This window comes from Petaurus breviceps, unplaced genomic scaffold (genome assembly GCF_028583685.1).
Source record: "Petaurus breviceps papuanus isolate PSGF00001 unplaced genomic scaffold, PetGlider_PUasm1.0 189, whole genome shotgun sequence".
NCBI lineage: Eukaryota > Metazoa > Chordata > Mammalia > Diprotodontia > Petauridae > Petaurus > Petaurus breviceps.
The window spans coordinates 19,505,932-19,524,869 of record NW_027185809.1 but is presented as its reverse complement, the minus strand read 5'-3'; the positions used below and the strand labels follow the sequence as shown (position 1 = coordinate 19,524,869).

At 37.6% G+C, this 18,938-nt stretch overlaps 1 protein-coding gene across 1 annotated transcript in view; it reads left to right on the top strand.

Annotated features, from left to right (window-relative positions):
- The window catches only part of RHOJ (ras homolog family member J), a 164,207-nt gene extending 146,050 nt beyond the window's left edge, over nucleotides 1-18,157 (top strand). Inside the window, exon 5 of the mRNA XM_069092027.1 lies at nucleotides 8,546-18,157. Coding sequence (XP_068948128.1) covers nucleotides 8,546-8,695 — 150 coding nt within the window. The 3' untranslated portion in view covers nucleotides 8,696-18,157. The remainder of the gene's footprint in view (nucleotides 1-8,545) is intronic.
- The last annotated feature ends 781 nt before the right edge of the window (nucleotides 18,158-18,938 follow it).

Below are 18,938 nucleotides of genomic sequence, written 5' to 3'. Positions count from 1 at the left end.
GGAAGGAAGGAAGGAAGGAAGGAAGGAAGGAAGGAAGGAAGGAAGAAAGGAAGGAAGGAAGGAAGGAAGGAAGGAAGGAAGGAAGGAAGGAAAAAGAAAATTTCTTTGCCATCTATTCCCTCTACTTTTTCTCCAAATCTTTGTTCTATCAAACACATCACTCCACCTTCTCTCTCTGTTCTTTATTATCTCCCTCTACACTGGTTCTCTTCATTTTATTTTGTTTAGTGTTGCTTTATTTTGTTTTGTTTTAGATGAGGTCCCTCTTACCCAGGCTAGAAGTGCAGCAGCCACTTATGGGCTGGATCCCAATACAAATCTGCACGGAAATTTTAACTTGCTCCATTTTTCCCACATTGGCAAATTCACCCTTCCCTAAGCAGTCTGGTAGTCCTCCACTGCTGGGGACCATAGAGTATGAATGAAGAGTATTGGTGCCAAACAGTATGAACACCCAATAAGCTTTAGCCCTCAGAATTCCCAAATGTAGACAATCCAACATCCTCAACAACCTTGGCCATAGGGACTGCTGGCATGTACTGCCATTCCAAGGGCGCCTCCCATTTTACAAGTTTTTTTTTTAAAGCCTTCCTTTGATCCTTCTACCCACTTGATTTAGTGTCCCCTCCTTTTATTCTTTTTTACTATCAAATTTTTGGAAATGCCATAACCACTTTCTCCTCAACCCTTTGTAATCATGTTTCCATCAATATCATTCTATTAAGGCCAGGTAGCACAGCGAGTAAGAGCACTGCCTCCAGTGTCAGGATGACCTGGATCAAATCCGGGCTCAGATACTCAGCACCACACCCAGAAATAACTGGCCATGTAACCTTGAGCAAGTTACTTAACCCTGATTGCTTAATTAAAAAAAAAAAAAAAAGAATGTTCTCTAGGAATCAACAGCAACCAGTTCCAATGGTCTTTTTTTTTTTTCTGTCTTCATCCTCCTTCACTTCTCTCTAGTGATACTTTCTCTTCTGTTGGCTTTCTGCAGGTATGTCCCAGATCTCTAGCTATTCTTTCTTTGTCTCTTTTGATGGCTGCTTTCCCCATGCTTTATATTAGAAATTCCCCAAAGTTCTCTCTTCGACCTTCTTCTTTTCTTTGCTCTCTCTCAAATGATTTGATGAGCCGTATCTACAGCTTCCCCATAACAACTATAATCTTTTTCTGTCCCCTAATGAAAGAATATCTGTTCTTTCCTTCTCAGAATTCTACTTCATATTTATTTTTCCTTGTCTAAGCCTCAAACCTGTCTGTTGCCTTTATTGAAATTGTTCATATGTTTCATTATCTCCTACCCTAGAGCCCAATCCAGTTAATTGGTGATGAGTGTGTGCAAACTAGACCACTTAGCTCACTATGTCAACTAGCTAGTCCTATTCTTCAGACCATATCACATCTCATCCAGCCATCAAACCAGGCCAACTCGCCATTTGCCTGACTTCCTACACAACATTTCTGCCCCACCCTCTTTTCTACCTCTCCAGAACAAAATACCTCCCCTGTATATCTGGTCTTTCCCTATTAGAATGTAAACTCCTTGAGTGCAGGGACTATTTCTTTCCTTGTCTTATGCTTGTCTTCTCGGGGCGGGGGGGGGGGGGGCGGGGGGGGAGGAGAGATGAAGGGAGAGAAACTGAAACTCCAAGTTTTAAAAACAAATGTTAAAAAATTGTTTTTACATGCAACTGGGAAATAAGATATACAGGCAATGTGGTACAGAAATCCATCTTGCCCTGTAAGAAAGTAAGGGGTAAAGGTATGGGGGTAAGGGGGCTAGAAGAGAGAGCAGACTGGGGGAAGGGGTATTCAGTATGCTTATCACCTTGGGGGGGAGAGGTAGGGGAGAGATGGGGAGAATTTTTGGAACTCAAAATCTTGTGGAAATGTATGTTGAAAACTAAAAGCAAATAAATTCTGGGGGAAGATGATAGATGATAGATAGATACATACATACATACATACATACATACATACATACATACATAGATACATAGATACATAGATAGATAGATAGATAGATAGATAGATAGATGATAGATAGATACATAGATAGATACATAGATAGATAGATACATAGATAGATACATAGATAGATAGATAGATAGATAGATAGATAGATAGATAGATAGATAGATAGATGATAGATCTTATACCCAGCACTTAGCAAAGTGCCTGACACATGGTAAATGCTTAATTTTTTTTCATTCATTTTTTCATCACTCATTCAGAATAGGCACCCTCTAGGGAAAAGTCAGGAATTGTTCCAATAGTCCTTTCTTTTCCCCTCAATACAGGCTCCATATCAATTCAGATTTTCTGCTGGTAGGCAGTTAACATGTTTCATCTTGCTCCCCAGAATTTACCATAAATATTATACTTGTATTCATCCTAACTTAATTTGTCCCCACTGAATAATCTTTTAAAGAGAACCTATCTTTGTCCTTTGAACAGTGAATCGTTACCACAGACTTTTTCCTTCAAAGTCACTTTTTCCTCTCCTCTGCCTTCTTTATGGCTTTACTTAGTATAACTTCCTTCTCCCTTCATAATACTTGTGGGCAACAAAACAGACAAAATACAGATCTTTGCCTTCTTTATGTTTTCCTCTCTAGCCTTTCCATTCTTTTTTCTTTCCCTTCATTTTCTCAATGTTTTTTTTCAAAATTGTTAGCTTGCTTTCCATTTTCACTCTTCAGGATTCTCATTTGCAATTGACACTCATTGTTCTCCTGGCTAAAGCCAACCTTGTGACTTCAACACATCCAGATTTTCATGGCTCTATCCTCCTGTCATTCCTTTGGTGTTTTTCTCTTCCCACCAGATTTTGTAGGAATTGTGCTTATCATTGCTCTGGCCAGAAACTCTGAGAGTCTTCCCCTTTCAGATTGATTATTTTGAGAAGGCAAAGTACTCTATCTCTTACCTCAGTTCTTACCTAGCCTTTAATTACTAAATGGGTGTTGACTCAGACAGAAACCTGGAAAAGACCTTAGCTCAAAAAAGCAAGGTCTCCCACTGCATCTGGGGCCATCACTAGTCATCTTGACCTATGTCTTTCCACTGGACCCCAGTGACTCTAGAGAAGAGAGTGAGGTTGATGACTTTGCACAGCCCTGCCGCACTTAAATCGAAATCAAGACATCACCTTCCTAATGTCATTGATCCTCTTTGAGAACAAAGAATGAACAACACTTCCTTCACCTTTTGCCAACTTTAATTGCTACCATATCCCTTGCATCAGCTCTCTCCCTCTCATCCTCATTCTCTGTTGGCATCTTCCCGGTATATACCATTTATTGTCAGGAGAACCTCATTTATAGAATCATGGGCCTAGAAGTAATCTAGTCTATAGGTAAGCTTAAGAGATTTTTAATATAACCATCTGTAATGGGAATGTAAATTTTGAAGATCTTCCCTGTCCCTAGGCTAAAGTGCACCTGGAGCCTGGGGTGGGAGGCTTGTTTTTCAGTAGATACTTTTTGATTGGCCAGTGGATCCAAAAGGTTGTTACATTCTCTGAGCCAGGAGAAGGCTATATAAGCCCTGATGTGTAGCTTTGTTTTGGGGCTCACTTTGAGAAGTGTTCTGCGATTCTGGGAAGCCGTTGTTGAGAGCCCCCCCTCGGCTTTGAAAAACCCAGATGTTGATTTGGTATGGATGTAATGGTTGGACAGTTTGGAAAACTGTCTACTTGATCTGTTTCTCTGTCTTGATAATTCTGCCTGTATACTCTGAAGTTCTGGGTGCTGACCTTTTTCCCCTGAACTAGGTAAACGATATATGTTTGACTGATTAAAGTAAGCTTGTTAACCCATTTTGAGTTGCTTTCTTTTATTAAAGCAGATCCAAGAACCTGTATTGGCAGCCACCCTGGGGACACTTGGGGTGCTTGCTGCTACACCATCTCATGTTATAGTTAAGGAAAATAAGAAATAGAAAGATAAAGTGGCTCACTCAAGGTCACACAGAGGGCCAGTGTAAGAACTAAAAGTAGAACATGGGTCTTCTCATGAAAGGCATTGAGGTTTAATAGAATGTGTGCTGGCTTTGGAGGGTAGGGAACCTAAGCTCAAATTCTGTTTCTGTTTATTATTATGTATGTGACCTTGGGCAAGTTACATCCTCTCTGGATCTCAGTCTCCTCATGTGTACAATGAGGGGCCTGGACTAACTGACCTCTGAGCTCTCTTCCAGCTCTATGGTCCTATGACTCCATGACTAGTTTTCTTTTAGCCCTTGATTTAAACAGGATTAGTATTCTTATTGTCTTTCTATTGATAGCTCAACTAAGAAGGAGTTGAGTCTTACCCCAGGTCACATAAATAATGGCAAAATAGGGTCACAGATCTAGTACTTCTGATGCCCAGCCTATTAGATGAATGGTCCAAAGAATCTATTAATATTTCCATCTAGTGTCAGTTTTTTAACCCAGGGTCTTTGAACTTGCATTTTTAAGAAATATTTTTTATTTATTGTACTTTTGATGTTTTTTTTTAATTTTTAACATAATTGGTTTCCTTGGTAAGCCTATGTATTTTATTTTATTTTATTCATTACTCTGAGAAAGGATCTAAAGGCTTCACCAGACTGCCAAAGGGGTCCATGACTCAAAAAAGTTACAAACCCTTCATCTGAAAGGTGCTTCTACTCCAGAGGATTTCACCCTCATTCTTCTATATGATACACTACAGTATACCTACACACACTTACACTTCCAACTTAATTGGAAGCCCAGAAATCCTGGGCTTTTCCCAGACTGTACCAAGGCAAGATATGGCAAGTCACAATTCAGAGAAGAGTCAGAGGGAGTGTCCCCAAGCCTGGATTATTGCAATAGCCTCCTGATTGATCTCCCTGCCTGAAGTATCTCCTCACTCCAGTCCCTCCTCCATTAAGATGTCAAATTGATCTTCCTAAAGCACATTTTCATTCCTCTAGTCTTGCTCCCTCATTTTACAGATGAGGAAACTGAGGGATAACCATGTTATAGTAAAAGACTTGCCCAAGGTCACCTAGGTAGCAAGGAGTCACAAGCAGGGTTTGAACCTAGGTTTTCTGGTAAACATTTCCAGAATCCAATATAAAATTCTGATTGACTGGAGCAGCTAAGTGGTGCAGTGAATAAAGCACCAACCCTGGAATCAGGAGGCCCTGAGTTCAAATCCAGCCTTAGACACTTTATACACTTACTAGTTGTGTGACCTTGGGCAAGTCATTTAACCCCAATTGCCTTGCCCCCCCCCTCCAAAAAAAATAATCTGTCTGGCTTCTAAAGCCCTTCATGATCTGACTCCTTCTTACCTTTCTAGCCTTCTTTTATCTTATTCTTCTCCACATAGTAACATTGCATCAGAGACACAAGCCTTTTTCCTACATGTCTCACAAGACTTTCCATTTCCTGACTCTGGGTATTTTCACAAGCTGTCCACCATGCCTGTCCTCACCCTCCTGGCTTCCCTGGCTTCCTTGAAACCTCAGTTAAAGTCCCACCTTTTGAAAGAAAACTTTCTTTGTCCTCGATAATCCCTCCAAGATCATCTCCAATTTATCCTATCTATATCTTGTTTATACATAACTCTTTACATGTTGTCTCCCTAATTAGACTGTCAGCAGGGACTGTTTGCCTTTCTTTATGTCCACAGTGTTTGGTCGATAGTAGATCCTTAATAAGTACTTGTTGACCTGATTTCATAGCACCAAACTCCCTAAATGATAGATTTCTAAATCCACAGAGTCTTCAAATGATTTTATGCACCCCATATAATTTCTGAAATCACAGCAACTTGAAAGTTTTTAATGACTGATAGAATTTATTGCAACTAGTTAGACACACTAACCATAAAATAATTAGAAATAGCTTTTTGTATTTTCCAAGATGACTATTGGGAGTGGCTAAATGGCAAATAGTCATTAGATTGAAATGTTAATTAGATTATCATGCTTTCAAGATTTGATAAAAATCAAAATAAACTTGGGCAAAATCCAGAAACAAATGGATAGCATATTTTATGACATAATTAGGGAATTTATATCTCCACCTTTTATCTCTCTTGTATCCAACTGTGTTCTTTAATTACAAAGTAGCTATGTGCCATTGCAAAGACCAAACAGTGAAAAAATGAAAGTCATTTTTAAAATATCCCTAACCTTTAACATCTAATATCTTTTCCCTTGCTATTTTTCTATCATGAAGCAACATTTTTTCACAGCTACTAAATTTAGGGTACCTTTTATAAAATTACAGAAAATTATCAATACCATCTTCCCTCTCATTTAATGTGATTTATTCCCCAAAGTCTAATTTTAATAAACTCTGTTTTGTATCCCCTATTAAATTGTAAGCTCTCTAAGCCAAAGACTGTCACCCTTTTATATGTTTGTCCCCAGTGCCTAGTATGGTACACGGCACATAGGAGGCACTTAGATGTTTCTTCATTCATGTATTTAATAGCCAAATGCTCTCAATTAAGTTAACCATCTCATTATTCCATAGCTTCAACAACCACTTGTTGCAGATGACTGCCCAATCTAGTCATCTGTTCGTAAACTCTTCTGAGACACAGAGTAGCATCTCCACCCCTCCTACCAAGCCTTAAACTTGAAGCATGTCCAAAAGTGAACTTATCTTTTTCTTATACCTTCCTTTCCTTCTGACTTACTACTTCTGTCAGTAGTACCACCATTCATCTATCTCCTCTGCTCAAAACTTTGGTGCCTTTATTGACACTTTCCTCTCCATCGCTTCCTATATCCAACCAGTTACCTATTGATTTTATTTCACATCTCTCTTATCTATGTTTTTATTGTTTGTTGTTCACTCGATTCAGTTGCAACTCTTCATAACCCCATAGACCATACAGTCCATGGGGTTTTCTTGGCAAAGATATTGGAGTGGTTTGCCATTTCCTTCTCCAATGGATTAAGACACACAGGGTTAAGTGACTTGCACAGGGTCACATAGCTAGTAAATGTCTGATGCCAGATTTGAACTCAAGAAGATTTATCTTGCTGACTCCAGGCCCAGAACTCTATCCACTGAGCCACCTAGCTGCCTCCTATCTATACATCCAATCTATACCTTTCTCTCTCTCTTTTTTTTTTTAAGCAATTGGGGTTAAGTAACTTGCTGAAGGTTACACGGCCAGTTATTTCTGGGTGTGGTGCTGAGTGTCTGAGCCCGGGATTCGATCTCCAAATCATTCTGACACTGGAGCCGGTGCTCTTACTCGCTGTGCTACCTGGCCGCCCCTATACCTTTCTCTCTTTTCCTATTGCTGTTACCCTAATACAGGCCCTCATTCCTACCTGCTTGTATTATTGCAATAGTTTGCCAGCATGTCTTCTCACTTTCTCTCCCCTTCTATAATTCAACTTTTATATCATTGCCAGATTAATCTTCTTTTTACATAGATCTGATCATGCCATTACTATTGTCAGAAATTATTTGTGGCTCCCTTATACCTACTAAGTAAAGTCAAAATTTCTTTTCCTGGTATTCAAGGTCTTCCACAATCTGGTACCACCCTACTACATCCTAATACCTCATTATTACTTTCCTCCAGGCACTCCAAGCTTTCATCAAAGCTCCTCTCTGCCATTCAGATAAGCATTGTACTCTCCTTCCTATAAGCCTTCACCTTATTTCCCAGATCTCCAATGGCCTCTCTCTCTTCATTTGTTGAACATTACCCACCCTTTAAAGCCCAACTAAAATGACACTCCTCTCCATGAAGTCTTCAATAAATCCCCCCATTGGTAATGACTTTGCCACTCAGACCTCACATCATACTTATTTTAGACCCCTTTAGTGCTATATTTGAGGTAGCTAGATGGTTCAGCAAAATAGGACCTGACTGGAGTCAGGAAGACCCAAGCTGAAATCCAAACTCAGACACTTAGCTTTGTGACCCTAAGCAAGTCACTTAATCTCTGTTTGCCTTAATCCACTGGAGAAGGAAATGGCAAACCACTATAGTATCTTTGCCAAGAAAACCCCTTGATGTATAGGGTGAAAAGTCAGACATAACTGAACAACAATTGACACAATGCTCTTAGTTCCACAATATTTGTTATATGTATATGTACATATAGGCTATATATTATCTATTATAATTATTATTTTTATTATTACTTTCATGTTATGTGACCCTGGTTATTTAAGTAACTAGTTAAGTAATCCCTCACTGGCTTTGTGTTCATTGTTCCTGATTTGGCATCTTAATTTTTATATACTTTTATATACTTAAAGATGTAGGAGACATGTTCCTGGATATCCAGTTTCCACAGTACTTGGGGCTCAGAAAATAACAAGCTAAAGGGGTCCTTTTTGGCACACAAAAAAATGCCTTCAAAACTCCAAAGAATAAAAATAAAAAACCAAGTCTATTTATCCCCAGCCCCTTCCGTGTGAACCAATAGTTGGGACAGAGAGCCAAAGGATATTATCCAAAGGCAGCGATTACCAAATCCAGCTCTCTCCATAAGTTCACTTTTGGTGGGATTTCATGTCTTCTCTTTTTTCTCCTTTATGTTTCAGATTGGAGCACAGTGCTACTTGGAATGCTCTGCCCTGACACAGAAAGGCCTGAAAACAGTTTTTGATGAAGCAATACTCACCATTTTTCACCCCAAAAAGAAGAAGCAGCACTGTTCCAGGTGTTGCCACAGCTGTTGCACCATTGCATGAGATTATTTGAGATACTGTTCCAAAAGCCTATGGGAGTGAGGACGCCACTTCACCTTGAGATGCCTGTATGCCCCTAGAGGGAGTACATGACCAGAGCAAGAATTTACTTCAAACCAAGGTCTTCCTCTAGTCTATGAGACTTCACATTAATCAACCGGATATTCTTTTATTCCTCAAGTCCAATACTCCAAAAATATGCACTGAGCCAATATTATAGTCAGGACAGCTGTTGATGATGTTGAAAACAAAATAAAAGGCATCATGCATCTTTATACTTTCACCTTCAGTGAATGTGGAAATATAGGGAAATTTCTCCAGACTCTGTATCAGACCCTAGAGACATATTCAGTTACAGTTTGGCAGCTTTAACAGATGCCTTTCACAATATATACAAATTTACCAGTCAAATTTTTCCTTGAACTTCTATCCTATCCACATTTGTCTTACACAGATCCACATTTCAAGAAGCTTATTCTGTCCTGATTTATCCCACAAAATCAGCCTATACAGAGTCTGTTTCACTAACATTTTATATTTTCAGTGTTCACACCAAAGATTTCAGAGCCAATATTTACCTCCAATCTCATGCCAAATATAAGAAACCAAAGAAAACTTTGAGACTCTATCAAAATATCTAGACAGAGCCATGCTTACCAAGGCTGACCAAGAGAGAAAGCCATGGGAATTTTTACAGACTTCAACCAAAAAGAAAAATTCATCCTTATTTTTGTTAGAAGTCCTCATATATGCATCAAGGTATAATGGGGTCTATGGGTAGCCTGATTGTCAGAGTGTTTAAGCATCACAGCCTATTGATGATGGAATTTTAGAGCTATGAGGTTTCCCAGAGATCATCTTCATTTTACAGAAGAGGAAAATGAGACTTGGAGAGGCTTAGAGCCTTGCCTGAAGTGATTCATGGATCCGAAAGATGTCTGTTTTCTCACCCGAATTGGAGCAATGGGACAGTTCCAAGAAATATCTGGAAGTGGGCAGAATTAGTCCTCTCAGTCTCCATTCTCTCCTGCCCAAGTGGCACCTTTTTATCCTTCCACTTGTGAAAACCTGCTTCCAAGAAAAAAATTGAAAATCTTCACCCTGAAGCAGAAAGGTCTGATTTAATGCAATTAAATTCAACAAGCACTTCTTAAGTACCTACACAAAACCCTACCAGATATTGCACATCCTCCCTGAGCTGTTGTACTGTAATAGGCTGCAGAGCCATTAAGTAGGACAGAGCAACCATGACTTTGCTCCAAATTTAGATGGTGCAAAAAATTTAACAAACACACTCCTTGAGAATCAACTGAATGTAGCCACTAGTTCCCTAGAATAATTATTTAAAATAAAGAGCCACTAGATAAATAACACCGATCTGGGAGCCATTATAGTTAGCAACTAGTTCCCCTTCCCACTCAAACTGGTTTGTCTTAAATTTTTCACATATATATGTACGTGTATATATATATATGTATATGTATATACATATATATGTATGTACATGTATGTATATACATATATGTACATATATTCATATCATGAATTACAAAGATAATTTGAGGGCACAGTTTCATGCTGCCAGTCCCTAAACATAAAATTATAGTTACATTTTTGTTAGGCAAATACATCCTGAAGCTACATGGTGAAAAAGTTCCCATGGCAGAATTTCAAACACCCACTAGCATGGAGATGAGTTACTTGTTGGATCAGCAAGACATTCCCATCTATCTGAAATTATGCCCCAAGGTTATCTATCTGCTCTGCCCATGTGGGAGACCTTTCCCAGGACTGCTGAACAACAAGCCTCAGAAAGTCTCTAAAGATCAACCATGTTTGACTGGAAGGATTTTATCACTTCCTACTAATTGCCTAACTTGCAATAGCTTCTCCTGGTTACTGCATAGTGCACACTATTTTATGTCAGTGGTTTTCCTCAGTACAGGTTACCTAGGGTGACATGCATTTTCTCATTACTGGTTCTCCTTTCTCCCTATATTCATCATCACAGATAACTTTTCAGGAGATTTCTTGGTACCATATTCAGAAATTGTTTTTCACTCAAGTTATAGACTCAGATAGAAAACTTATACCTAGTGGAATAAAAAATTGACAGTAATACTGGGGAATTAAATTAAGTCAACCTTTTCTCTAAGACTCCTCCCTAGAACCAGTTTTTTTTTTTTACACTAGAACAAGTTACTGCTATGCTCTTAATTAGAAACAGTAAGAATTTATTAATCCACTTTACAGATACCCTGGAAATGCCTAGGGAGTGTCTTTATTTTATTTATTTTATCTTTTACTTTCTCTTAAAAGTTCTGTTCCCAGGCATAGGATGATAGTATTTATATTTCTGAACACTGCCAGGCCCAAATGATATTAAAAGAAGATCTGTCTATTAAGCAGCTACAGGAAGAGAGAGGTAGGCTTAGAATAAAATCACATGAGAAGCACAGAAAGAAACTGCAGGGGACAGGATCATTTGTTCCTCTGGAATTTCCCTAGGAAGTTGGTCTAAATTGCATATTACCCCCTGAATATGTAGAAGTACCTACTATTGTCACATCCCTTCCATCTTATCCTTTCCCTCTTCCATCCCTCCTTTCTTTAGTTTTTTTTTTACCATCCCTTCTTACTTGACCCCTTCTCTAACATGTACTTTCATTGAGCAAAAATAGGAAATCTATAAGCAGAACATTGATAGTGAGAGGAAACAAAATACTTTGAGCTTTTGCAACGAGAAATCTATAAAATATGATTCCATAGAGACCACTGATTTTATCTTATTCATGCAGTAATAATCATTTAGCAGGGTTACAAATGAGATATTATCAGCCAGTTTTTGCTATGGTATTGCATACTAGCTTCTTGCTAAATGGTGTAAAGTTAACATTCGCTGGTGTGATTCAAAGGGGGAGTGACATTCAGTAGCTACACTGAAGAAAGTTTTCAGGATTTATACACAGCCGCACCATGCCTCTCGCTGGGTTTGCACCCACCTGCTGGGCAATAGGGATTAACTTGCTTGTTGTGTAAATATTTATTCATTTACTCTTTCTAACCCTGGAAATGAAATTTAGCATTTAGAAATAATTAGTCAGTTATAGGATTTGGAACTGGAAGGTACCTCAGAGCTCACCTACTTCACAAGACCAAACTTCATTTTATAAAGGAGGAAAATGAGGTCAAGTATAAGGGAAGGCTCAAGGTCATAGGGGTTGTAAGTAGAAGGGCCAGGATTTAAATGAAGATTTAAATCATTCTATTTCTTTTAAACCACACTGCCTCTTGTTAAATCTAAAGAAGAAATTAAAAGGTCTATATGACCCAATTCCCCCATCAAATTTCAATTCAATCAAGTTGAATTGAAAATGCTTCATGAACTTATCCCTCCACCTTAAAATCAATCACTTGTTCCCCTAATTAATGGCAAAACCAGGTTCATTGTGCTTTATTGCCCATATATGTGTAAAGACCATCTCTAATCCAACTACCTCATTCTACAAATGAGGAGACTGAGGCCTAGAGAGGTTAGGTGACTTTGCCAAGTCCACACAGCTAATTAGTGGCCAGAACTAAATCCCCTGACTCCCAAACAAATTACAAGTTAGTATACAGATCAAACACACTGGCTTAAAAATTGGTTGAATGAATGAATAGATGGATGAATAAGTAATTTAAAAGCTTCACTAGGCATGGGTGTCTAGTTTGGGTGTCAAGTTTGATCAACCTGAGGATAGTGACTTTTGAATGCATTGGGAAAAATCTATTTTGCATGAACATATTTTCTTGTTAAATTAGCTGAGTGGGCAAACCTTATGAAAAATGTATATCAAAGTGCAAAATCTCCAGGGAGGGTAATAATTATATGTACCTGATAAATGCTTACAAGGTCCAGAAATGCAATGAAAGCATGAGCTTTGTCTAGTGTCATTTCCATCTTTAGCTGTTTGTCTAGTCTTATTTGGGGGAAATTTCTTTGAGAAATTTGCCAAGGAGATTCTTGCTCACTGGTGAATTAACTGGGACTTAAGTATGCTCTAGCTTTCTAGTTTTAAAATTTCACTGCAGCAAATCACAATGAAACTAGAATGGATAATTCTAGTCTCTTCTTTTCTGGTCTCTCAAAGAGGCAGTTATGTCAAAATTAAACCTTTTTTTTTTCTTTTAATCAGGTTCTACTCTGGCAAGTCTGTACTGTATGATTTTGAATTTGATGATGACTCAAGACAGAGTTAATGCTCAAGCTGGAGCCATTTAGTTTTATTTTTAGCCACAGTTTTCTCAACCATTCTTGCATGGAAGGTCAGTACTGTGCTGAGCAAAGGTCAAAGAAGTAACTCTAGGGAATTTCTTATATGGGACATGAGGTAGTATTATCAGAGAAAGAGTGACTGAGCACCAGGTCTAAGGGTCAACACCTCATCAAACTGCCATATGCCATATACTCTAAATGATTCTTCTTTTGATAGGAAGAGAATTCTCCCCAAGCAGGAAGTATTAGTTTACTGAAGCTTTGTAAAAAAAAATAGATGATGGATAGATAGATAGATAGATAGATAGATAGATAGATAGATAGATGATAGATAGACAGACAGACAGACAGATAGATAGATAGATAGATAGATAGATAGATAGATAGATAGATAGAAACTTAGAGCTTAAAGGGACTTTAGAGCCATCCAGTCCAACACTTTCATTTTACAGATGAGGAAGTTAAGACCCAGAGAGATTAAAGAACTTGCCCAAATTCACACAGGCAAAAGGGACTGAAACAGGATTCAAACCCAGGTTCTCTGATTATTTTCAAAATTTTACTAGCCAACCAGTTCTTATCATCAAAGGTGAATTTAACCTGCCAGATTTTCCCTCCAGTGGAGATTTTTTATAATTTAATGTTGATATTCTCTCCATTATTGAAAATATACAGTCTATTACTGGGCATATACTCAGAGCACTTCCAGTATGTACTTTGCTGATACAGCCTTTAAGAGCCCAGGGTTATCTCCATTCCACAACAAACCATCAAAGGTTACTTGCCTGGGGAGAAAAATTAAAGAATTTGGCATTCATGGGGTCAACTTGAGAATGGTGGCTTTTGAATGTCTAAGGACAATTGCACACCAGGACAATTGATTGCATTGTGCATTGGCACAATGTTTAGGATTAGGTAGTCAAAGAGTAACTTGTTTCATTGCAACAATATTTCCTCTGCAAGATGACACAAGCGTGAATGAATTAATATGCTTTCTAAGGCCTTAGTTTTCTCATATGTAAGATGAGACTGTTCGACCAGATGACCTCTGTGTTCCCTTACAGTTCTAAATTTATGATCTCATGACCTGCCTCCCTTCTGGAATAGCATGTGCTCTTTTTTCTCAGAAAGTCATAAGCTGTGAGCCAACCTAAAGATCTCATTCGTCTTTTCATTGACAGATTAGTTGGTAAAAAGGCAGTTATGTGAGATGGAAATGTCACTGTATACACTCTCAGTGAGGCTCAGGCAGTGGCATCTTAAAAATATTCCCTAGGCTGATATTCAAATTAACTACATAAGCCAGCCAATTTAAAAGGCTGTTGCTCTCCTTTATTTTATTTGTCCCTTGGGGTTCTTGCTAAGCTCACTTCCCATCTCACAGTAGTAAGTGAATGACCAAGCCCCTCATGGACCATTACACCAAATAAGGGAAAAGTGGGATCTGTTTTGACAGAAGGAAAGTCTGAAGAAACATAGGTCAGAGATGCCTTTGAGTTTCTCTGATGTTTAAAAGGAAAGAAAAAAATTGCCAAGCCAAAAACAAATACTTCCCATCTAAAATATAGCAAGTTCTTTTCACAGGAATCTTGCCAGTCTTATAGGGAACCTTGATAAAATTCAAATGCAGGAACCAAACAAATCATGTGGGTAAAAGAAGCTGAATAAAGTTACTTGCCTCATGGCTCAGGAGAGGCTACATTCCAGATGACAAAATAATGACTTAGTCCCAAACATGGCATCTTCTAAACAATATATTACAGTTATTTTCTGCCTGAAGGAATTCTAATTCTAGAGTTTCCTGACAGCTCATTCATTCAACAAACACACACACACACACACACAAACACACACACACATATAATTTATTTTTTAAGAATGTCTGGGTACTAGTCAGACCCTCCAACATATGGCATCTTGCCCCCTGATTAAAACACTTTTGTGAATAAAGAACAGCTGGAGAGCAAAACATAGCCACCTATCTCAGGACTAATCTGCAGTGGTCATAATTCTTTCCATGTGCTCCAAAGGGCTCTAGAAATATTTCTTGATCACTAGTGGTCAGGATCTTAGTATCTCTACACCAAAGCAAGAGCCTCAGCTACCTTGATTCATATGGCAGGGCATTCACTGAGGCCCCAAACATTCTTTGAAAGCCCTATTCCCTCTTACAAGGGTTTCCATTAAACTTACTCTCCAAGTAGTAACCCTAGTCCAGACACCATTTGGTTTTAATGGATGCAACCCAGGATATGATGGTGACCTTCAGCATGAAATCCTGTGCTCTCTAAGATGCAGATCCAGAAAAAGAAATTAAACAACTCCTTAGAAAAGCCCTAAGTATTCTTCCATGAGGTAGATTTCTTATTTTCAGTCAATAAACATTTATTAAGCACCTACTACTTTTAAAATCTGAAGTTCAGACCCTGCCTATGGAAAAATTGCAAACTTCTTTGAAAATTTCCAGCAAGTCACAATAGCATAGTGTAAGGAGTCTTGATCATGGAATGCAAAGGAGCTGCATTTTAAATCCTGCTTTGAGCCCTGATTAGTTGTATAGCCCTGAATAAGTCATTTAACCTCCCTGTGCCTCAGTTTCCTCAGTATGTGAAAGAAGAAGAATAATAGCACCTCCAGGGTTACTGTGAGATTCTGATATGGGAAGTATTTTGCAAACACTGCAGCACTAGACAAATATCAAATATCATTTTAAAATCTAAAATAGACCTTCACCCAAGGTTGATTTTAATAGGACAAATTTATCACAATTTCCTGTGCATTAACAGGAGGTACTAGGAAACTATCATGAATCTCAAAGCAGTCTCCTAAATGGAAGCGTATCTATCTGCCTCCTCACTTTCACCACAAGATCTCTCAGTGTATTCACCCAATTACTTCTTTTCCTAAGGCACAAAATGAATAATGTTTGCTTGTTAGCCTTTTGGGACAAATGAACGTGAGAAGGAAAAAAGAGGGGGGCAGATTTAGTGTATAGTATTGTTTTGTATCACAGGTCACCCTATATGCCTACTCTACAGGCCTTATTCCCAAGTTCTTTACTTGCCTTTCCATTCAAAGTGACATTGCAGTTTCGAGATACCTGGTGATATCCACCATTCAAATGGACATTTTCCCACTGAATTAAGCATATCAATGCCAGATACCCAAAGTCTGAGCCCTGAATTTGGCACAATTATTCTCACCTCCATAATTCCCATCCAATAAACAGACCAGAGTCACGTGATAAATTCACCCTTGTGGCAAAGGGGTTTTTAATGCCATAAACCTCTGTCCTGGAGTTCTGATTCAAAATTAACTATGCTGGAATTTGTTTTGGGATATATTCAAAGGCAAATGGTGTGTTTGTTTAAATGAAGAAATGCCTTGTGCCTGACTTTTTTATCTGACCCAAAAGTGATCAAAATTTCATATTTTAAAACATTCCACAAAATACAGGCATGCTTATTCATTTTTTATGAAGTTGTGAATTAGTATAAACATTTTTCAGAGTAATTTGGTATTATATAAATAAAGTAGCTAAGATGTTCAAACCCTTTGACCCAGAAATTCCCCCATTAGGTTTATACCACTAGGAGATCATTGACAAAATGAAAGGCTCCATATACACTAACACATTTATAGCAGCACTTTTATTGATATAATAAAGAACGGGAAATAAAATAGATGTTCCTCTACTAAAGAATGATCATTAAATGATGATGCATGAATGCTGGAATATTACCATTCGGTAAGAGAAGACAAAGATGATTGCAACAGAGAAATACCAACTTACATGAACTAATACAAAATAAAAGAAGTAGAAGCACCAAGAAAACAGTATTTACAATGATTACAACCATGTAAAAGAAAAGAACAACCATGACAAGACAAAATTAATCTTGCAAAATTACAAAGGAAAAGGTTAGTCCCAAAGAAAAAATAAAACACCTCACCCACTCATTTGCAGAGGTGTGGGATATTGTATGTAATGTCAATGTTTTTTTTCAATGTATTGACCATTTTTGCTGATTTTTTTCTCTTCTTTTTCTTTAAAAAAAGTTTCCTTGTAATAAGGGATGGTTCTCTGGGAGAAGGGAAGGATATAGAGGGAAATGTAGTTGTTATTGAAACAAAAACTATCAATAAAAGTTCATTTCAAAGAGAGAGAGAAAAAAATATGCAACAAACCAGGACAATGATATTGATGTTTTTTAATTTGGAAAGAGGACAAATTGGTACTTTTTTTTAAAGAAATTACACTTTAAATTTCACTGAGTCAAATAGATTTCAAAGGTATATTATGTGTAAATTTGAAGGGGGCAAAAGGGGTATGAGTTAGAAGACATAAGTTAAAAAGAGCTCAAGTTAACATGGCTAGCAATTTACATCACTTTACTTTGATTCTAATATTCTTAATGCTGTATGTGGTCTCTGAAGTCTAAAGAGAAGCAATATATGGAAAACAAGAAAAAATGTGATGTTCAATCATTTTATCTTATATAGGAACAATTTTCAAGCTAACAGGATTAACTTTCTATTTTAAATACATAATTCTATGCCTTTATTTCCTTGATATAATGACTATTAACAGTCAATTGATATCCTTTATTATATGTGTACATAGTATATTTTAAGAAAATAAATATCCTTTTAAATGACAAAAAGCATTTAACATTGCCAGAAGGGGGAAACATGAGTGGGGAGGGGCAAAAGGCACTTTTTTTTTCCTTCGAATAAACAATCCTGTTTTTACAATTGAAAATGCTTTGGGAAATTTCTATTTTGTTGTTGTTCAGTCATTTCTGTCATGCCCAACTCTCTATGACCCCACTTGGGGTTTTCTTGGTAAAAATATTGGAGTGGTTTGCCATTTCCCTCTCCAACTCATTTTACAGATGAGGAAACTGAGGCAAACAGGGTAAAGTGACTCACCCAAGGTCGCACAGCTAGTATCTGAAGCCAGATTTGAACTCAGGAACATGAGACTTCCTGATTCCAGGCTCAGCACTCTATCCACTGTGCTACCTAACAGCCAAAAATCTCCATAGCTAATTATAAAAAATGGAAATGTTCAAGATTATTGCCTTATTTTTCTATTTTTTAATTTATGTTAATGTATGACTATTTTTGTATCATCTTTGTATCCCTAGCACCTAGCACTGGGTCTTTTACTAAGCAGGCACTTAATAAATGTTTCAAGAATTGTACTGGATTGCAACTGACTTTACTGTTTACTAGTCTCAATCCCTCAGGATTTTGGTGCTTTTTACATACCATTCTGCCTCTCTCCACCTAGGTAGGAATTGGCCTACCCTAACTCAACATTTACTTAATCATTAACAGGTACCGACTCTGCTCCAGTATGGTACACAACAAAAATATCCAGACCATCACTGAAAACTTCCTGAAATTAGAGAATAACTTTCTTATAGAATAATAATCATGATGCCTAGTTATATCATTCTCTCTCTTGTCTCTTTTTTTCTTTTGACCTATAGCCTTTCATTACTCATTATTCTCTCCACATTTCCCTATATTTTCCACTACTGGAATAACCAAAGGCATTTAATATACTCAGAAGATCTTCCTGTATGTCTGTAGCAAATTGAATCCCAAGTTACCAGTCCTCCCATTAAGAACTTGTAGGAGAAGCCAGATTTTCTTACCATATTTGGGGTTGCCATATAATAATTATACTAGTGAATAATTTCTTCCCAGTTTTGAGGTTCAATAATTCTAAGAATCAAAATGTTACTAATTTACTAACCCAAACAATATTTTTCATCTATTTAAACTTTCAGGATTTAAAAAAAAACTCTTTGAAAAGATATAGTGGTTATATAAGTGCCCACTTAATAGTTGACTTAAAAGAAGCTGGAAGGAAAGCAATGCATATCGTTTTGCTGAAAGACTTTCCTGGGTTAATAAGAAGTCATCTCATACAGCTGGAAAACTTAATGGAATATGCTTTTATATATATATATATAT